General features: G+C 40.7%; 1 protein-coding gene and 1 pseudogene across 1 annotated transcript; both read left to right on the forward strand.

Moving 5' to 3' along the window:
* Positions 1-9,446: 9,446 nt before the first annotated feature.
* LOC120807525 (RNA-binding protein 15-like) lies at positions 9,447-17,196 on the forward strand. The gene has a single exon (XM_040159691.1). It carries the CDS (start codon positions 9,614-9,616, stop codon positions 12,179-12,181), a length of 2,568 nt encoding a protein of 855 aa, XP_040015625.1. The 5' UTR covers positions 9,447-9,613; the 3' UTR covers positions 12,182-17,196.
* Positions 14,608-22,202, forward strand: LOC120807255 (annotated as a pseudogene).
* Positions 22,203-22,583: the final 381 nt, after the last annotated feature.

The raw sequence follows: 22,583 nt of genomic DNA on the forward strand, positions 1-22,583 counted from the left end.
TCAGGTCAACTCAGACCAACAAGTCCTGCGAACCAACCAACAAAAAACACGGTTTGTCCTCTGATCTGACACCCTCATCACCAGGACAACATGATATGTCTGTGTCCTCCAAACGTATCACTGGTGAAAAATAAATCTGTTGTGATTATGTGACGACGCCGTGGTTAAGGTTTGGTTAGGTCTGGCCACAAAAATTAGGTTTAGGGGAAGGTTTTGGTTACACTCACTCCTTCGTTAAAGTTAGGGGTCCTTCGTCGGCACAATAATAAACATGTCATTCTCGGGAGGACAGTCTCACTCCCTGCTGGAGCCTCTTATGAGCTTCAGCTGAACCTTAGAATATGTTTTTACACAGGGCAAAGAACGTGGATTTTCCCCCCCACGTGACTTACATGGTTAATTGCTTTAGGAAGGGAATTTATTTGTGGCCAGTATAAACAGGAGGAAAAAATACAGAAGCCAATAATTGTTTCAATGTACATATGGGCATGTCCACATCGTTCTAAGATGGACTCGAAAACTGTGAACCTGTCTTTTATCTGCCCACTCTGAGAAACAGATGACCAAGCTGTTTTCCACTGCTCAACAATCAATAAGCATTAATAAATGAATAAGACTCATTATGCATAAATGAGCAATCATCCATAATAAATGAATAATACAGTGAAAAGAAATTACAGAATTACATTTTGTGCTTTAAGTGGGGGTGATGTGTTATTAGTACCCTGTCATGACTTTTTAGGCAGGAATCACATTAATGTAAAAGTCTGTTAGAATCCACCCAGTCACTGAATATCCATACTTCTCCTCCTGGAGGGTTTTTTATGTTTGTGAACATGGACTACTCTCTAATGATCCCAGACTAACTCCATAACTCATATCTCCATTGAGAGACTGGACACCGTCACGACTGCAGCAGACTAAGCCAGCCAAGGGACCATAAATCATGCACTGTCCGCCAGAATATTTCTCAATACCGCCGACATAGTGGAGGAAGATATTATCGAGAGGCCATTTTTCACCCAGACCTTACGGATTTATTTGGTCCCCCGTTCCCACACGCTGGCCTCTAGTTGTCTTCATGAGATGTGTTTCTTCACTTGCTTCTTTATGTTTCTCCTCGTGAGCAGCATCATCAAATATACGTATCATTACAGAGTTTGATCTCAGTGATGATACATAACATAGGGGGGTAAAAAATTGGGGAATTAAGTGGCTTTAAAATCTCAGAACAAAATCCTGTTTAAAAAACATGAATACAGTTTGAACTGACTCCAAATGGCAGGGCATGACCCCCACAGAACATTTGATTCACAGTTCATGTCTCATACTCCCTGTATTTGTGTTAACATGCTGTAGGATGTTGTTCTGAGTGTTTTAGGTTGAACTTAAACCCGCACCAGAGTGTAGCTTCCAAGACAAGCTCAGGGTCGGATCTGTTTCTCCTATTTCTACAGCTGGTCCTCGCTCTGTGATGATTTTGACGCACCTTCTTCGAGCTGACTCCTGGGAGCTGTTGCCACAGCAACCTCAGGATCATATGACAGACTTTGTCTCATCTCTGCACTCTCCTGTCTGTATCCCTCCTTCGATAAATTGTTTTAATGGAAAACAACGAAGTACCGTACATTTCAACATCCACACACACGTGTGACCTGCTGGGTTTGCTGCCCTGCTTCGTGGCCTTAGGTGTAGCCTCTGAAGTTTCTATGGCGACAGAGGGAAATGATTTTTTCTTTAGTCCAAATCATAAGTCATTTAAGTAGTTGTACTATACTAATTCCTGTGCATCTTCCCACTGCATCTCCTCTGCCTCCTCCGCTCTACATTTTTTCCCTCATCATCTGTGGTGTTTTCTCACCCGCTTTGGCTTCCACACAGACCCCCCCCCCCCACACACACACACCTCCTTTAACTCCACATCTGATAAAACCAAAAAAAAGTCTGATAAAGCCAGTTTAAGAATAAGGATTAGAACCATGTAGTCCAATCATGATTGACCCAGGGAGCAAGGGAGTACAGGAAGCTGCAGGGCGTCTGCTAAGTTGACAGCAGTGTGTCACTCAGTAAAACGCTCACATAATCTTTCTGTGTTTTATTAAGCCTGCTTCAGCAGCCTTGCTAGCCCGTGGGATTGTTTGCACGGCAGTGCTGCTGCCCTCTCTGGTTTAGCAACCACCAAACAGTCTCAACTGGGTTTGATGAGCTGCGGCTTTGTTCTGCCTTCATTTAGCCTCTGTTCTCTTACTCATGTCTGAATTTATTTTACATACTTTTAAAACCTATTTTTCAACTTCACTCACACTGTGATTATGCAGATTTCTGTGGTTAGGTAAAACTTGTTCTTGGTTCTTGTTTATTCAGCACCAGATGTAAACTAACAAAAGGCTACAGCCCTGCTAGTGGCTCCGTCAGGCCGTTCTTAGGCACAGTGGTGCTTTTTGCCAATGCTAATGCCAGCATGCTAGAATGCTAACAATGACAATGTTAACTTGCTGATGTTTAGCAGGTATACTACAAAGTATTTATCACATTCACATTTTGAACTGATGACGATGCTAGATGAAAATTTAAGGGATCACCAAGGGGATTACAATTTATCCAGAGGGGGATATGAGTGTGTGAACCAAAATTTTATGGCATCCCATCCAATAGTTGTTGAGACATTTTAATCAAAACCACAAAAGTCAGCCACATGGTGGCGCCTGAGGAAAAGTCAAACAATCCCCAAGATCAATAGAGTTCATCCTCTCGCGACCATGAATGTCTGTACAAAATTTCATTGTAATCCATCCAATAGTTGTTGAGATACTTTAGACTGGAGCAAGTTGGTGAACTGAACAAATGACATTGCCGTCCATGATGGAGCCTTGCTGCTGGTGTGGCTAATACACTCAGCGGAAATCTCAACACAAGAAAAGCTTAAGTGACGTGTTTCCTGTCAGGTTTTAATTTAAACACTTTCCTCTTTGGGAGCCTCTCCAGGCATGGTTTTGGTTTTTCTATATGGATTTTTTGCTACATGTTTGTCTTGATCACTACTTATTTTGATCACCAGTATCAATTTCATTTCTCCCTGTTATCCCTCTGCAAAGTTATTTTCTGTCATTATAAAAATACCTATCATTGAAATCCCTTACTGCATGTATCCTTGCTGGTTTTTGTTGTATCTCATGGCGTCTGACGTCAGCACAGCACATACCTGCTCCTCTCGGCTGTTCACCTTCAGTCGCCTCTAACTTCACATTGTCTCCCCGCTGCTTTGCAGCCCCCGATTTCTTTTGTGCTCCCCCACGCCCACTTCCACTCACGTGCACTCACGCTTTCTGCATCTGCACCACCACATCCGCCCAGTACTTTTCCTTCACTCCAGTCTCATTTATATTCCTCCCTCCCCATCGCATTCCCAACCACCTCCCTCCCCTCTGTTTCTCCCCTCGTGTTTTTGTGCTGTCTGGGTCACTCTCGGCTCCTAAAAAAAGCCTCAGCCTGCATTTGGCTCTGTGGTATCATTTATCTAGTCCATTATTCTTAGTGCGAGCACTTGAACAAACAGAATTACATTTACACTGTAATTCCTACTGAAAATAAGTGAATGCGAACACTTCTGATAGATGTGAATGGATAAGTGAATGCAGTTGATGTCTACATTTTTCAGCCCACATGAACGACATTGCTCCCTGTGATCAATACACTGATAATTTGATATCTCTTTTAGCCAAGGGCGCTAAAGCAGATTGATGCTGGATGCTCTTCTTAGCCAGGAAGGCTGGTTCTTTCACAATATTATTTCAGCCTCATACAAAACCTGCGAATGAAACAAAACACATGGAAGATATTATTTTAATTACAAACTTTGCATGCATTGTTCACCTTTCCCTAAGATGAAAAACTGAACAAGTGGCTTTAATTCATGCATGACTTTGTTTTATTTCACATGTCTTGGCTTTCTACTTTACCCGTCGATGCATCCTCATAGTATTGTAGCAACTCCTGCTGTCCCAGAGTGCATCAGTGCACGGGGATGTGCCGGGGTTGTACAGGTGTTCAGACAGTGGAGAAAGTGGGTCATGCTGGGCTCTGACAGACCATATGCCAACACTCCAAGATGGTGTGTGTCTTTACACAGGTTTCAATGAAACCCTGTTGTATGTGGAATTTGTCCTGGTTTTGTCATTAAATCAGCATCCAGACACCATGAAAAAAATGATAGATAAATGCATTTAAAAACCAGTTTGGTGGCTTTTACTTTGAAGATCCACTTTTCTCTAACATGAAATTTGTCACGATTGAATGCTGGTTCACATTACACAGGTGAAGGATCGGTTGTCTTTTGGTCGGCTGATGACGGACGTGCACCGATAGATCTGTTACCGAGCATCTGTCTGGCATAGAGGCCAGGGTGCAGTGGGTCGGGCCATGCTGTTCACCTTAATGCGACACACAAAAATAGAAACTCATTAAAAGCTGTTTTCCCCACTAATCCTTGGCAAATTTCCCCTTTGACAGCTCATTAACAAAAACCCTTGCATCCCATTCTGTTTTTGATGGCTATTAACAGATGAAAGGCCTATCTGTTGCGACGTGTTCAAGGTTTCATATTTTCAGTGAATTTGTGACAGCAGCCTAGTCTAAAATAATGGCAATCTTTTTTTAAAACATGTTATTTAAAAGTTACTGACAATGCAAGTGTGTAGGTTGCTTCCTGTTGGCTATCTACTGGTATAAATATGTACAGCACTGCCCTTTAATAAGTTTGCCACCATTTCATATATTAGCAGAGTTCTGTTGGCATACCTTACTGCAGATAATTGATGCTTTAGTTGCTTCATCTGAGGAGCACAAACAACTGACCTGGAGATTGGAAGGAGATTTAAACCAGGAACAAATTCCCCTCTCGTATTATCTTTATAGACACACTTCAACCCATTTAATAATGGGTGGCAGATTGCCTTGCTGGGCCTACGTGGGGACATGTGACAGTCTATAGAAGAACCTCACCAGATGGTCTCTCAAAGAGGGGCCAGTCTAGCTCACAGGGCTGACGGCAAAGCTCTTGTCCCCATTTTTTTGGACAACATAATCCTTTTAAAATAACCCTGCAGCAAAGCGGACCGCTTTTTTTTTTTTAAAGTAAGAATTGTTGGTGCAACAAGGTTGATGCAACAAATACTGTAATAGGGTCACACTCACCCAACAGTGAAACAAAACACAGATAAAGATTAAAAATCACTGAAGGCAAAAAATTCTAATAAATGTAAACATTTGAAAGGAGAATGGTGATTGTGTTCTTTTTTAAAATATAATGTTCATCAGGTGATTCTAATCAGGTCATTTATACATTTTGTCTTATAAAGGCAAACTTTGGTGAAAGTGAACATATATATTCTCTGGATGCACGGACAGAGAAAATAGCATTTCACCAGGAAGAAGCATTTAGTTTCTAAGAATCTCAGCAATAAAGAAATGGAACCTAGGCTGGAAAACAGACATTTGCAAACATGGGTTTGCGTATACCGTATGTTTGCATTTATAAAAGTGAAGATAGGAGTTTCTGAATCAGCAGATTTTTTTCTCTCATAAAACAATAAAATTGAATACGTGGACGACCATCTCTCCCCCTGCAGGCTGTAATCCTACATGTGGGAGTGCCCTACATACATGCTTCATGCAGTGCTTCAGCAATTTCATTCCCGTGTATTATCGGTAATGACAATAAAGCCTACACATCAACATCTACCCCACAGACTACACATAATGGTATTGTGTTGATGATGGCTCAGGCTGTAATGCAGCCAGTGTTAGTGTAGAATAATTAAGAACATCAAAAGTTGAAGGGTTTATTGATATTAAAGCAAACACAATGTTGCATGTAAAACTACTTTAATTCAAAGTAATTCCTGAAGGGCGGATCATCATGTGACTGAATAGGGAGGCTGATGGAAGTATATTACTGTATGTTGTTGAACTGATGCTGAAAGGAATGGAACAGGAAATCAGGACTTTGTATAGATTAGACAGAATGTAATGAAAAGGATTTCAATATTATATAATATAGGAGGACCTGTTGCTATGGTAAGTAAAGTCTTCCTGGATTTGTGAGTAGGTGCAGTGCAGTAATGAATGTGTTGTATGGTGTGTGTAATTTTTTTTATTTTGTTCTGTTTTTACGTACGTATGTCTATCATGCTTTGGAGTTTGACTGTTAGGGAATTTCTGTATTTTCGTTTTATAGTAAGCTTAATAAAACTCATATAAAAACTGAAGTGTACGGCAATCTAAGAAAATGTGTTCAATTTTTTTTTTTTTTACAAAAAAAGTGACTGAAGTTAAACTAAATTTGATTAGTTTTTGTTTGTTTTGAACAACATTCGTAATAACATAGGGTGTTTTATATTTAAAGTTTTACGGTTGTTCACGTTTTACACAGAGTAGGGATGGAGCAACCTGAGGTTTCTAAGTGAACAGATTCAGTCTGCTCCTGGCAGCCAAACAGGAGACTGTCTCCTTCCAGTCAGCACTTATCATACAAAGGTTTTTATAAAGTCCGTGGCCTAGACAGTAATGTCTTTACCCTCCTTGTTTCAGTGGTAAACTGCAACTGGAGTGGTTGTTTAGAAGAACACATCCGACCCCTAGTGGTAAAAAGAGGTAGGAAGTGTTTCAAAAAGACAGTGGGACATAGAAGAATACTCACTTAGACATTAAACTGAACAGAAGCGCCGTGCATTCACAAAAGGAAAAAAGTGGAGAACAAAAAAAGATCTCATAAATAGGAGATCTGGATCTCCAAATTACGAGAAACCTAATTTATAGTAACGAGATCCTGATCTTGTAATCATGAGAAAACTATGAGATAATGTAGTCCAACGGGATAGGAGTTGGAACGCTCCAGAACCTGCGTGAGAATCATCAGGTTTTTAAGATTTTTTCACTATCAAAGTCACTCAGTGATAGCTGTCAGTACATCCAGTGGTACACAGCAAAAGTGAACTGTTCATAGCTGATTTGGCACACTTCATCTTCCAAAAAGTAAACAAATGTAAGCTAAAAGAATAAAAATAAAAAATTACACAAGAAACATTATAAATCCCGTTTCTGTAGTTTCCTCTCCTAATAAAAATACCATCCATGTTACTCAGTGACATTAATGTCTCCCAGTGTCTCAAACCAAGGAGAACATAAAAGAGAATAAAATCAGGCAGTGCCATAATGCCCCTGTCTTCTCAGATAGCAATGAGCGATAACCACCTTAGAAAGTCATAATCATGAGATACAGAAGTCATAATTACGGGATAAGGTCTCCAAGAATAATTTTCCTTTGTGAATGCAATGCGCTTTCATAAAATAGCACCACCTGCCCCACACATTGAGCTCTTGTTCATCTTTGCCACTCCTTAACACAACTATACACAATATATCATATTTACAATAACAAAACCTGAGTTCTTTAGTTGGAGGTAAGATAAAAGTGTGAAAGGAAATTGTGAAAGCCTACAGTTTGCACTGTAAGAATTTTAGCCTCCATAGTTATCCATCCTGCAGTCTCTAAAGTTACACAATGTTATCTCTGCCTGTGTTATCTGCACAGATAATACAGTGTGGTGTATGTGGTGGACAACTACTGCAGATAAAGTACTTATAGTGCATACTGAGAAGGGGCATACTAAATGCCTTCTTTGGTGTGGTGTTTTCTCTCAGAGATCTACATATGCACTAGATGTAAAGGCCTGCAAAGAAAATGCCACCATGATATTTTCAGCAAAATATACTCTTATGAAAACTTACAGACCTATAATCAGTTCTGAAAAAACTAAAAATCCCAGCAGTCCTCCAAGTCTCTTTTGAAATATGAAATATATATCAGGTTTTATTGTAGGGCGGAGTACATGGATGATGGGGATTACGGGACACTATGCTCCACTTGGACTATCCTTCTGAGCTTTTCTGTCCCTTTTCCCTTCCAAAAACGAATCACTGTCCATAAATCTTTGTCAAGTACAGTTTACTAGGATCTTTGATGGGTTTTTTTCTGCCCTACTCCACCCAACCATGACGTGCACTGCACAGTAGAAAGTGACCGATTCTTTAGTTCCCAAAAACTTTTTTTCAAGCATCATATTCTATCCAGTGCAGCTACATTGCAGTCAAGACCAGTAGTGAAATAAATACTTAGATCTCTGACTTATATAAAAGTACAAATATCACAGTGTAGTCCTGCTCTGTTACAGGTGAAAGTCACAGTAATATATATTATATTATTTGACTTTAATTATCGATGTATTAATGTGCCCATCACCTTAAGGTTGTAGCTGGTAAAGGTTGTTCTAATTTTAGCTGGTTGGTAGTTCAATCTATGATATCTATATATAATCTATCTCTCTATCTAACTATCTATCTATTTATATAATAGTATAATAATAAATCTATAATAATAAATGAGAAAAAAATAGGTAACTCTGTAAGATTAGCGCTGTTGTTTAGTATACTTGGGTATGTTTGTTTCTAGGTATGTAGTTGTGTACGCACACTGTATGTACATTATCTATCAAACAGTGTTCATGTCAAAAAGTGTGTGTACAATGGGTATATTACATGTAAATGTGTATGACTACGTAAGTTTATGTTGTTCATATGTATATATATTATTTTTTTCCAAGTCCATAAGGGCTATGCAAAAACTGCAATAGAATATACACAAACTGTGCTTGAAAAATAAATGCATTAAACTAATGTGTGAAAACATCTAATTAAATTAGATATGATGTCTCAGAAAGTTTTCTGTTTGTTATACTCTGTGATATTAATAAGAATCAGAAAAGTAACTAGCAACTTAAGTTCTCAAATAAATATGAAGTGAAGTACAAAGTACAATATTTCCCTCCGAAATGTAGTGGAGCAGAAGTTTAAAGTAGCACGAAATAGAAATACTTGAGCAAACACCTCAGGATTGCACTTAAGCACTATAAACTTGTACAAATGCACACAGCTTGTCAGGTCCTTGCCCTACAACGTTACACCCCTGCTCCCCTGTAAATGAGGTGCTGCTTTCCTGCCCTGTTTTGCTCCATACACTAACAGTGTCCTCACTTCAAGGACAAGGTTGCAGCTTAATACTTTACACGACCACTTTATGTTATTCCAACTCTGTTGTGCTTTACTACACGTAGGTTAAGTCAACACTTACTGTATTTTTATTCATATTAATTCTTTCAAGATGAAGCTTAGAGTAATCTATTACACAAACTTCCGTTTTTTCGGCTTTCCCTGCACTTGCAGCGAGTCACTACGTTTCCGTAACTGTCAAATCAACTTCTGTCTGGAGGACTGTACTTTGACCCCGCTGCTGAGCCGCACCCTGGTTTAGCTCAGGCGAACGGCGGGCCGCTGCTCACGATTGACACCCCGCACGGCCAATCGGCTTTTTCTACAGGCGTGAAGGCGGGACTTCCCGTACAGTAGAGCAAGTAGTGCAACATGGCGGTTACGTCGCTTGCCTGAGAGTGCAGTTTAAACCGCGGAGAAGTTCAGATAGTTTAGGTCAATTTCAGTGGTTCAGAGTACATTTGAGTAGTTTGGTGGTCTGTAGACTGCAGATATCGGCTTTTCGGAAATGAAGGGGAAAGAGCGATCGCCGGTGAAGAAACGCTCCCGGGTTCCAGATGATAGCAGAGACCGAGGAGGGAGCCACCCGAGCGGCAAGAAGACCGGAGCCCTGTCGACGTTTGGCAGCAACAACGGCAACGGCTCCGCACCCAGCGGCGCCTCTTCCAGGAGAAGTTTACACAGCGAGAAAAGAGACATGAGGGACTCAGACGGACATAACTCATCCAGTCGGACCGGTAGCGGATACGACTACGGAGTTATTTCGGGGAACAAGCCTCACGTTGGCGCTGACATCACGGCGGAAACATCCAGGTCCGGCTCACGCAGCGACCCGCGGCCTCCGTCCAACCCTGAGAGTGAGTACAAGACTCTCAAAATAAGCGAGCTGGGCTCCCAGCTGAACGACGAGGAGATAGAGGACGGGCTCTTTCACGAGTTTAAGAAGTTTGGGGACGTGAGCGTTAAAATTAGTCGAGAAAACGACGAGAGGGTGGCGTTTGTGAACTTCAGGAGGCCCGATGACGCTCGGGCGGCCAAACACGCCCGCGGCAAGCTGGTGCTGTACGACCGGCCTCTGAAAATAGAGACAGTCTACATGAACAGACGCAGAAGCCGCTCCCCTGTTTCAAAAGACAGTTTCCCCTCAGGACACAGGCATCTTCACTCTCAGAGATCTCTGTCCCCCACTGGTTTGGGGTACAGAGACTTCCGGTTACAGCAGCTGGCTCTGGGCCGTCTCCCTCCCCCTCCTCCTCCGCCACCTCACATAAGAGATCTAGAAAGAGAGAGAGACTTTTCTATATATGAAGCCAGAAATAGACCACCGTTCATCCCTGAATGTGCTGTTTTCCGTGAGGAGGACCTGACAAGCCCCGAAGATGACCAGAGGGCAAACAGGACTTTGTTTCTGGGCAATCTGGACGTCAGTGTGACAGAGAGTGACCTGAGGAGGGCGTTTGACAGGTTTGGGCTGATAACAGAGGTGGACATAAAGCGGGCAGTGAGAGGCCAGACCAACACCTATGGATTCATCAAGTTTGAGAATCTTGACATGGCTCATCGTGCCAAAGTAGCGATGTCAGGCAAAGTGGTGGGCCACAACCCGATTAAAATCGGCTATGGTAAACCTACACCCACGACGAGGCTGTGGGTGGGTGGGCTTGGACCCTGGGTTCCACTTGCTGCACTGGCCAAGGAGTTTGACCGCTTTGGCACCATCAGGACTATAGACTACAGGAAAGGTGAGGTGTGGGCTTATATCCAGTATGAAAGCCTGGACGCTGCTCAGGCTGCATGTACTCACATGAGAGGCTTCCCTCTCGGTGGCCCTGACAGGAGACTCAGGGTGGACTTTGCGGACACAGAGCACCGCTACCAGCAGCAACAGTTCATGCAGCTCCCCCTCCCCCTGCCGCATTACGACTTAGTCCCTGAGCCCTTTGTCCACCGTCTTACTGACTCATTGAGAGTGAGAGAGAGGTCCCCTGCACTTCCTGCTCGCTTCAGAGACAGGGATCTCTACTCCACTGCTGAATGGTCTGGCCTTGGTGTCCACGACAGGATTCGAGGAGCAGGTTTTGATCCCATAGATCGTCTAGAGAGGCGTTCACGTGAGACCTGGTCAGTAGAGCATGAACGGGAGCTGCAAAGCAGAGATCTAAGCCGCAAAAGGAGACATTTGGATGATGGCTGGCGGCTGGATCGTTCACCTGACAGCAGTGACTATAGTCTGCGCCGGCATGGCAGCTCACTAGAGCGGAGCCCTGGTGGGAGCAGCCGAGATGGGGGACGCTACAGTGACCCTGAACGCCTGCCTCGCTCTGGCAGGCCCTCCCCTGTCAGAGAGCGGCAAAACAGCCAGGACACTGGCGTTGGAGACAAGAGAAGGAGAACACTTAGCCCAACTGAGCCAGGCTCAATCTTAGATAAGGACCGCAAACGCAAAGCCAGTGACTCATCTAAGAGCCCAGCGAGGAAGGAGGATCGCCGAGAACATCCTTCCTCCTCCTCTTCAAACTATGCTACCTCCAAGTCCAACCAGCAGTCTAAAGGGGCGGCTGGAGGACAGAAGCTGAGTCAGGCCTGGCAGGGTGTCCTCCTTCTGAAGAATAGCAGCTTTCCCACATCACTGCACCTGCTGGAGGGGGACATGGTAGTGGCTACCAGTCTTCTGGTGGACGGCTCCACCGGGGGTCAAGTGTCCCAGCTGAAGATCAGCCAGCGCCTCCGCCTGGACCAGCCCAAACTGGATGAAGTCTCTCGTCGCATCAAGGCCGCTGGCTCCAGCGGATACTCCATTCTGCTGGCTGTGCCTGGAAAGGACGGAGGGGTCCAGGACGCCAGCAGCTCCACCGAGAGACCACTGAAGAACCTGGTATCCTACCTGACGCAGAAGGAGGCGGCCGGCATCATCAGCCTCCCTGTGGGGGGCGGCCGTGACAAGGACCACGGAGGAGTCCTTCACGCTTTCCCCCCATGTGAGTTCTCACAGCAGTTCTTGGATGCCTCTGCCAAAGCCTTTGCCAAATCAGAGGACGACTACATGGTGATGGTCATTATCAGAGGAGCATCATGAAAAAAAGTGCAAATTATAAATGTGTCTTTTCACCCTCATGAACTGTTAAACTGTGAGTTGTAAAAACAGGGAGAAGCAATGGTGACAAAACAAAATAATAGGAAATGACAGGGTTCTGATTTCAAGTTCACTTACCTGCATTGTTGCCTGTATCTCATCCTGTTGAAGGTTTATAGTATTGAAAGCCACATTGAATTTAATACATTTTGATAGATTTGATAGATTTGATTAAATAATACAGGTGACATTCTGCTATTTAGTTATCAGATAAATGTACTTTACTTGAAGGGTACTCTGCTGAAAGAGCAAGCTACAGTTCTGTGAATCATTACTATATGTTGCCTTATCTCATTTAAAAAGAAAAACAATTCTTTAATATAATTTCATGCATTGCCTGACTATAAAAAAATAATTTAAGATCCAAAGCAGGGCTTTTAGCCGCCATTTTATCTGTACTGAGCATAGGTTTAATTTGTCAGTCTCAACACGTTTGTAGTGCGACGATATTTGTACAATTGGGCTACAAAATAATTACATCAAACTAATGTACATAGAAATCTTCTCTTGATCAAGGAAATATATCTATTTGCTCTAAAGCTTAACCGATTGCTCATTAATAGGCATCTTCCAGATTTGCATCTGTAATGATTTTTTGCTGACCAAGTAAAATTCTTATGTCCTGAATACTTCCTAATTCAAAGTTTCATTATGAGAGCTTTGCTATTTTTGTCAGGTTTGGCCAGTCCTGCTTAAACGTACAGAAAATTGTGGAAAAAATCATTACACCAACAATTCAGCAACAGCATCATTGTATTGGTCGTCCTGATATTTGGCCTCCACAGACTAGTTAGTTATTAAATACCCTAATGGAGATAAGAGCATTAAGGTTTATAGTATAATAAATGACAGTGATGCCGTGCTCCTTTTTGAGCCACATCTGGAGGTTATGTGACATTACAGGGGAAAATGAAAGCAGTTTTTCCCGTCTGTTTTTTCAGTTTTCATTAAGCACCCATATGTACTGGTAGGACACAAGCAGCAGGAACCTGTACATTATAATGCAGTTCAATGCAGTCATCCTACTAGGAATACTGCCTTTGTAAGGCTTGTTCAGTTTTGTTGAAATGACAGAGAGAGGAGATTTTTCAGCTCTGTGTTTATTTCTTACCCCATGGTTTAGGCCTTTTACTTTGGACTGCATTACATTGTAAGATATTCTTTCGGATGTCTTTGATTATTTTCAATATAAATTAAGCCTCCACTTATTTTCTTAGTCCCACCAACAGTGTAAATTCTTTGTAATAATGTAAGTTCGAAGAAAAGCAGCAAAAATCCACATTACAGTAACTTGAACCATCAAAATGTTTTGACATAGACAATCATTTATAAGAAAAAAAAATGCAGATTAATGTTATATCAATCAGCTGATGAATCTGCCAATCATTTCAGCTATAATATTATTACCATGGAGTTAAAGAAACTCCCTCTAGTCGTAACAAAACTGAATATCACAAGCTTCACTGCACTAATATGTATTGTAGGTCCCTTGTTTTGGAAGCATTATATTATACAGGGATGCTTTTTCTTGTGTCCTCCCCATTTTTTGTGTTGTTTTATTAGTATCATATTCAATTTGGTTGAACAGTTAATGGTTGAATTTTTCACTTTTCTTCTCCTATGTCATATTCCACTAACTACAAATACTACCCCAACAAAGCATGTACTGTTAAAAAAAGATGATGTAACCTGTAAATTAGGAGCTATATGTATGCCATGCACATTTCTAATAGCTGATCAGGGGTCAATAAGTAGAAAATACTGCTATTCTATCAGTGGACTTGTGTGATAGACACCTCTGAATGTGTCCGAGGAGAGGAGGCCGTTCTGCAGTGGCCTTATACGCCTTCCTCTGAAAAGACTGTTAATGATTTTTTTTTTTCATGCTTTGATTTGAGTACCTTGTTTCAAATGGAAAAAGAAATGATTTGTGCTGTATACTCAGGATTTCTGGAGAGAAAAATGGAGAACATCAATGCTCATGGGCCTAAGAAGTATACCTAACTGTCAGAAAAAAAAAAAACGCAAAGTGCAACATGCACTTGATAGATTTTGTCTCAATAAATTTACTCTTTCGTGGGAAACACAAGTGCCTCGGAAGACAGCTTTTGTGACCTTTTCTGTTCTTGGAATTGTCTATCAAACTCTAAAGGCTTTATCACTTTGACAGCAGGAGCCTTCCCAGCAGAAAGGAGAGGAAGTGTGAGAATCAAGTGAAGACAGCCTCTCGGTTTTGTGTTTTCATGTTGTTCATCATTTGTTGAATGACCCCTTTGTGAAGAGCGTTTCATGTGAAATTTTGCCATACTAGAATACTTTTTTCAGTGCGTCTGCGAAGGCAAATCTAGAGTCACTGTGTTTCTTCAGATATGTGGCTTATTCCTCCACCGCCTCTGGCCTGCATGTCCGGAGGTGTGCCTGAGAACCAGCAGTGTTCATCCGTCTGGTTTGTTGTTCAGCACTTCACCAAGTTCTGCCAAAATCACCATGGTTGTCTCCACCAGACAGCCTCTAAGCGGAAGCACAGCAGCATTTGAACGCCCTGGTCGTATTTCTCACCTGGCTCCAGCAGAGTATTGATTCAGCGTCTACGCCAGCTTGAGAAGGAGCAGTGTTCATTTTGTTTAGTGGCTTATTGGTCTTGCATTGGAGTTTTGAAGAAGATCTCTGTGCTAGGGCCAGACTTCATACGTGTCTCATCCTGTGTCGGAGAAGAGGTTGAGACAGTGAGACAGTGTCTGCTTTATTTGCCAAAAAAAGGAAGGACAGGAAGCACAACAGACGAGAAAAGATTCCTCTCCAAGGAATCCTAATCTTTATTTGATGTGTTGATCTGATTTACGCACTTTTTTGCTAAAGATTCTGTGCCAAACTGCATATGAAACCAAGGTGAAGAGTGTCCTGCTGTCACTGAGTCAGAATCTGCTGCAGGATTTATCTCAAGACAGTGCTCCTACTCCTCATCACTGCTTCATCTCCAAACTAAAGGGACCTGAGCAGCTTCGCCACAGCCCCAGGTGTCCACCCAATGGCCAGGCCGGGGATAAAAAGTTTCCTGGAGCTGTGAGGCCGAACAGGTTTGAGTCTCACCGTGGCTGAACCTGCTCCTGTTCCACAGGTAAAGTATTAAGATGGCCTAAACAACTGACTTAGGTATGTATTAAACTGTTGAAGACCACTACAAAGTTGGGCCCAACTTGAAAGCTGGTAAGAGGGGAAAAAAAACATTCCTTAAATTCAGTAGCCCTGCAGTAAGTATTGGTAAGTAGGTGAACATAATAGTTAATGTTGATGCAAGTATGTTTGTTTCTTTCTATCAGCATTGGTGAGGGTCCACGTTCAATTACTGTGCCTTGTTGCTGATCCATTTTTCCTAGTCGGTATATTTTGTCATGGTTTTTGGGGCTTTTCTCTTTGCAAAATTACAAATAATTTTTGTTGTTCTTGGCCCCAAATGCACCAGCAGTTCATGCAGCATCTATTATAAATCTCAACAAGCGACTACAGTGAGTCATAGTGGTGGAATAAGTACTCAGATTAAGTAAAAGTAGCAAGACCAGATTGCGAAAAATACTTTGTGTCAAGTAAAAGCCCTGAATTCGAAATTTTACTTTAGATAAGTACAGAATTAATCAGGCAAATTGCACTTAAAAGTTTCAAAAGTAAAAGTACTTGTAATGCAAAATGGCCCATTTCAGAGTGTTATGTTAAATAACTGGAGTATTATTACTGATGCATTAACATGTAAGAAGCATTTAATGTTGTAGCTGTTTGTTTCATTTCCACTGCTTTGGGTAGTTTAATCAATAACTTTTGTATACATTGTATTTTATAAACCGATAACAGGTTATCTGTAAAATCGTAACATGTAACTATAATTGTCAGATAAATGTAATGGAGAAAAAAAGGTACAATATTTACTACTAATATTTAGAGGGGTAGAAGTGTGACGTATCATAAAAAGGGGAATACTCAAGTCGAGAACAAGTACCATAAAAGTGTACTTAGGAACTGCATTTGAGTAAATGTACTTATTTACTGAAATGCATTACTTATCGTCCACCACAATGTCAATAACCCTAATGTCAATAACATTAGCTCTCCAGTTGTCTTCCACTATGGGTCAGTATCATTCAGCAGTGCGTTTCAGCCTTAATAGAGATGTAATTAAAAGTGTGTTTTCATAGGAACGTAAGGCACCTTGCAGAGGCACAAGAGGCCCGATAGTCTCTGCCTGAGTCACTCACACATTCGTTGCAAACACTGCGAAAGAGTGTAATATCAAAAATGAAGATACCATATGCCAGACATGGGAAGACCGCATTAGTAAGTGGGAACATTGAAAGCTGAATCTCAAGGTGCTTGTGATATTTAAAGTGATATTTCTTGGAAACATCAAATTGGCAGGTCATCCCCTGTTGCATCATTTATCATACAGGATATATACAGTCAGCTGTGCCATGTCGCGTATGTCAAGTTTAGAATTTGCTGATCCTAATGCCTCAGTGCCAGTAGTTTGATCAGGGAAGTTAGGATGCGGTCGTGGATGGCGAGGGGATTGTTCTCTGAAAACGACAGGGTTATTAGTGCTTGGGTTTCTGCGGTGCAAATGTTAGAGGGAAATGTCACAGATGTAAGAATTCACATTGTCTTTGGTCCCGGGACAGTTCAGATACTAATACATTTGTTTGCAACACCTATAAACAGCTTGTGCTGCATGTGTGCACTGTTAGTGAGATGAGGTGTTGTAGAGACGAAGTTGGATGCACTTTACAGAAAATCTGATTTTTGAAACCATCTCTTGATATAATGTAATAGTCTTATTCAGAAAATCCAGTTCACTGTTACATAGTGCAGTTTCCCTGAATCCTATGCAAGATGTGTGTGTAATTGCGAATACAGTAAGCTGTTGTTATTATTATAATAATAATTATTATAATTTATAAATTATATTTTAAATTATAATTTTAACATTTCTTTTTAACAATGAACAACTTTTTCTTGTTTTAAGGTTTTTCGAATCTTCTGGACTTAACAGTGTCTGAGCATGTTTTTCATTCTCGTTTGAAAGCTCTGTGTTATCAAAATGCTGGGTATTTCAGGTCCTCCCCCCAACACAGAAGAATCATGTTATTCTCTGGTCACTGAAAAAGACTGACTGAGCTCTAAGGAACTCTCAAGTAATGAGTGCACATTGAAAAGTTGTTGCACATTCAAGGAATTCATCAGGCGAGAGAGACTATACCTTGGTGAGTACAGTTTAGATTTGCACTTATCATGTTTATACCTGTAGTATTTAATATTAATATTGTAAATTACATTAAATGTGAACTAAAATAAAGGCAGCTATTTTTGAAATACCCACTGATGCTGTGTCTTTTTTTTTTTTCTACAAAGGCTGCCCAGCTTCCATGAAAATGTGTATTAGGGTATGTAGAGATTTGAATGGTGTGTCCTGGATTTCAGACTCTGTCCTCTATGATAAGATACGATAATCCAGGTGATTTATGGTTGACAGCTGAGAGATTCATTGAGAGATATTAAACACTAATGTCAATAACATATGGTCTGCAGCATTTCGATCTTTATCTTTTAAAAACCATTAAAACGTTTACATTATTTAAGCAACCCGTGGATGTGAAAAGCGGATTAGGATATGGTGACACGAAAGAGAAGAGAATTTAGATTTATGACTAATATATATATTTTTTTCACAGAGTTACAACCCTCACAGAAAGAATTAAAATTAAGAAATGAATTATGTCTATTACACAGAAAAATAAAGTCAGCAACACAGACAGTGCTCTGTGGTCCAGTAAAAGTTGTGGTATTAAATAAAACTTTACATTTTCTTTCAAATACGAGCAGTAGATGAGAAAAGTCTGACCTCACCTGCCTTTCACCGCTTATGAAACTGCAAGGTGCCGCAATAAATCCGCAAATTTCTTTTAGTTGATCCTATCAGGCAAGGTTTGTTCTAATCAACCCGTTACTGACTGTGGTGTCCTCAGGTTGACCTAAGACACAAAGCCAAACAATAGGAGGCACTGATTTTCCAGTCCGTTACGTTTTGCGCTGTATTAAAAGCACATTCTGTGGTCTAAACAGAACAGGATCTCTGCCACCTCAAATTAAAATATTAGATTACAATTTCTCCTCACTCTCCAATTGATTGACAGGTCTTTTAATAAGCAGACTAATATCAAATAATTAGATCAAAGAGTTCTTATGTACATGAATGTCGCTAGAGTCGATATGGTTAAAAAAAAAAAGACTGACTGTAGGTCTTGAACATGTGCTTATCAAGAATTTTTTGTTCTGAATGTTAATGAACTGTTAATGAGAGTTAACAGTGGTGATATTTAGCCGTTCATGTGGATCAATTATTAAAAGAGGAACAGAAACAGTCGAAAGACCAGATGAAACACGTAGAAAACATGCCTACTCACTGGATTCTGGGCTGAGTTTATTTAACATCAGTGGCTGAGTAAACATACATTACTGTCTATTCATTAACATGAGATTAAAGGGCATTAAGAAAAAACATACTCTTTTCCTTTTGACTTCTTTATCTTATTTCACTTATTATATAATCTGTCAAGTGGCTGCCTATCAGGTGAGTTGTTATGAGTGTTTCTGTAAAAAGGAGGAGCTGAGACCACTGTGGATCTCTATAAAAACCCCTCACCTGCCCTTATGTGAGAACATTATTGGGCCCTTTTGGAAGTAATGAAGTCTGCCCTATGCGCTGCCGGCCTTTTTGGCCGTCTCACAGGGTCTTCTCAGGTAAGTTATACAACACACCTGCAATATATTTACTTTTGCTCAAGTAAAAATTTGCTATAACATTCTTTTGCAGAGTGTGGTCTCTGAGGGTGTTTTCGCAGCGCCAGCGGCTAAAAAACATCAGCGTTAGATCTAGTGGCGAAATGCTGAGAAATTCAGAATGATGACGCTCTGAGATTTATTAGATTTATTTTTGAAATCATTTTTATAATTCATTTAAAAATAATGAAATCTTAGTATGTTAAACACTTTAGCTTTTTACATACTTAAAATTACAATGCAAAAACATTGGCCTCTAAAAATTATGTAATATCGGATTCAGTCTTGACTTACATCTTTTAAAACAAGGCAAAATTGTGTCAAATAAGTCCATGTACCAAGTCTGCTTTTTGTTGGAATTTTCTGAAATTGAGTGTCATCATCTTGATCTCAATTTTTTTCCGCCAGTAGATTTTTTCACTTTGAAAAAAAAGAGTTTTGGCTTATTAGTAGACCAAATGACTTGGATGCGGATACTTTCCAGTGTAAGGTGGAGGAAAGATTTCCATTATAAGAGGATAAAAAAAACAACCACCCACATAATTAAAACTCCTTTTTAGGATAACTTGTGGTCTGACATATTCTTGAAAACTTTTGTGAGTATGCACCCAGATGTTTGCTGAACTGAGCTGAAATAATGAATGTGCTGCAGGGCTGTTCTGATAATGGATCGAGTTTGTCTACGTAGGGTTCCCTTGATGAGAGGGAAGTCAGCCAGGCAGCTGCTGGAGGAGAGAGGCCTGTATGAAGAGTATGGGAGGAAGTTTCCATACAACCCTACTGCGAAGTTTCTCCCCAGGAATGAGCAGAGTGTCAGTAGCAGGAAACCACTGTATACTCCGTCCTGTGCAATCGTGAAATACATGAACCAACTAAATAATCTTATCTTGGGTACAGACGACATACTTTGGCGTGATTGGCATTGGGGCTCCACCTCAATCCTTTAAAGTTCTCTTTGACACTGGCTCCTCTGACCTGTGGGTTCCCTCTGTAAGTTGCACCAGCTCTGCTTGTTCTAAGTATAATGATAATGGTTCATGTTCAGGAGAATTTAATATAGTGACGAGCCTGTATTGATCATTTTTCAAGAAACAAATGCCAAACATTTGCTGGTTGAAGCTTCTCAAATATGAAAATTTGACTCTTTATCTTTGTCATATATGAAAGTAAACTGATTATATTCAAGTTTTGGAGGGTCGGTCAGATAAAACAAGCTATTTCAGGCCACCGTAGGCTCTGGGAAATTAAATTGGAATATTTCACTATTTAAGGACAATTTTTGGAAACAGTGTTTAAGTGAGAAAATTATGATCAGATTAATTAATAGAGAAAAAAATATCATGAGTTGCAACCCCAGTTCTTATTTTATTCCCTAATTTAGAGTATGTGCATAATCTTACTCTTTGTAACAAAAGGTTTGTGTAGACAAAAAGTAATGAACTGTACTCTCTTTCACCTGTTTCTCCCCAGTGTGTATTTACCTCTCTCTCTCTCTCTCTCTCTCTTCAGACAATCGTGTAAAGTTCAACAGCTCAGCATCCTCCACTTTTCAGGCCAGAACAAAACCTTTCTACATTTAATACAACAGTTGATTCGCAGCAGGGAGTACAGGATATGACACCTTAAAGGTGAGGATGAAACATCCATGACAAACTTCTGATGCACCATAATCACAGACATTGGACTGTGTATTCTGTTTCCTGTAACATTTTACATTTTGCACTTCGTAAAAAACCCATAAAAAGTGGTTATATTTTTGCTGTCAGATAAGTGATCTCTGTGTGGAGCACCAGGTGTTTGGCCTCACAGAAACAGAGGCAGTTTTCCTGGAGTCTGTGTCCTGGGATGAGATTCTTGGTCTGGCTTTCCCCAGCATGTCCCTTGAAGGAGCCACACCTGTATTTGACAACACGTGGAACCGGGGCAAAATCCCGTACCTGAGCAGGTGAGGTGTTATTTGAGCCATGAACAGCAAAAATTAGTTGCAGGGTTTTTGTTTTTTTTTCTTAAAAAAAAATCTCCATACCTCCAGTTCTGTAGAGGGCAGTTTGTTGATTCTGGGAGGAACAGATCATTCATATTACACTAAAAGCATTAACTGGATCCCTCTGTACCATGCCACTAACTTTTGGAACATCCAAATACAAAGGTAGGTTTATTTTTTCTTACCATGAATTCTCATAATAGATGCCAATTTGAACTTGACATTATTTTGAGATCTGCTTCTTCTGTTTAGTGCTTATGATTTACATCACTTATGATACAGCCTTTATGTTTCAGCATCACCATTAACAGGAACACTGTTGCATGCTCTGGAAGTAGTGAGGCGGTAGTGGACTCTGGTACTTCTCTAATCATTGGCCTGAGCATAGACATTAAAAACATCAAAGGCTAGCTGGGAGCCTTCCCGGGCCACTACTACAGACATTCAGCTAAACACAGAGGTCAAGCTAAACGAATACAAGCAAATGTAAACTTATGGTGTGGCCATTAATATCATACAGTTGAATCACCTCTTTAAGATAGTTTAAACAAAAACTGGACATTGTAACCTTCGTGAAGGTAGGAGAGTTTGATTTAAATGATTTCTAAATTATTTAAATGTGTAAATTATTTATTAAGAATAAATGAAGCCATTAGCCACAACATATAAACCCTTGATGTATGCCATATTGTTTTCCATAAGGGGGTACCAGATTTTGTCAGGCAACAGCTGCACAGGCAGTAAATAGCTACCTCAGACATGCTCTCTGAGAAAAAATACAGTTCAAAAAGTAACCTTTACAAATGCATTTATGTGTTTCAGCATTTATATAATCTGTGCCGATTAAACCAATCTGCCTCCCTCAGTCACATTCTCTCTCCTCGCTCCTCAGTCTGCGTCTGGGTGCAGGACAGGGTTTGTGCCTGGCACCTGGATCCTGGCTGAGGTCTTCATGCAGCAGTTCCACACTGCCTTTGGTGTCGGCAACAGCATTGTGGGCTTTGCTCAGGCTGTGTGATTACAGACATGAAGGAGATGGGTCTGGGGGCTGTAGTCTTTGTCACTCTAAGAGAGCCTGAGATGATTAGGAAGTAATTGATTTTAAATTTATAACCAAGATTCACTGCAAAACAAATTATCCTGTAATAGCAAACTAATAAAACCAATAAAATGCTGCCTGTCTGACCTTTAAGTCAGTCTTCCTAGAATATCTTGTTACCGCAAGAATTAATCAGAATGTTACCGTATACTCCATTATCTATCCAGGTTTTGGTGGCCACTAGATGGCAGAGGACTCACTGAACTGCACATCCAGTCACTTTACCATTCATGTGATTCTCCGGGGAGGGGCCTGAGGAGAGGATGAGTCATCTTACTTAGAATTCAGTCTTTAAAACACAGAACCAAATACCAGTCTTTCATTCCCTGCTTACATTCATGCCTTCTGTGTCTGTGATGTTCAGTGATCTGAGATTTTCTTCAGGCTGCTGCATTTGTTCTAATTATAATCTATGATTTAATATCCAAAGGGGATGC

This window comes from Xiphias gladius, chromosome 21 (genome assembly GCF_016859285.1).
Source record: "Xiphias gladius isolate SHS-SW01 ecotype Sanya breed wild chromosome 21, ASM1685928v1, whole genome shotgun sequence".
Classification (NCBI taxonomy): Eukaryota; Metazoa; Chordata; class Actinopteri; order Istiophoriformes; family Xiphiidae; genus Xiphias; species Xiphias gladius.

What these genes read in the sequence shown, in the direction of transcription:
- LOC120807525 (XM_040159691.1), top strand. Translation starts at nt 9,614, where the DNA reads ATGAAGGGGAAAGAGCGATCGCCGGTGAAGAAACGCTCCCGGGTTCCA.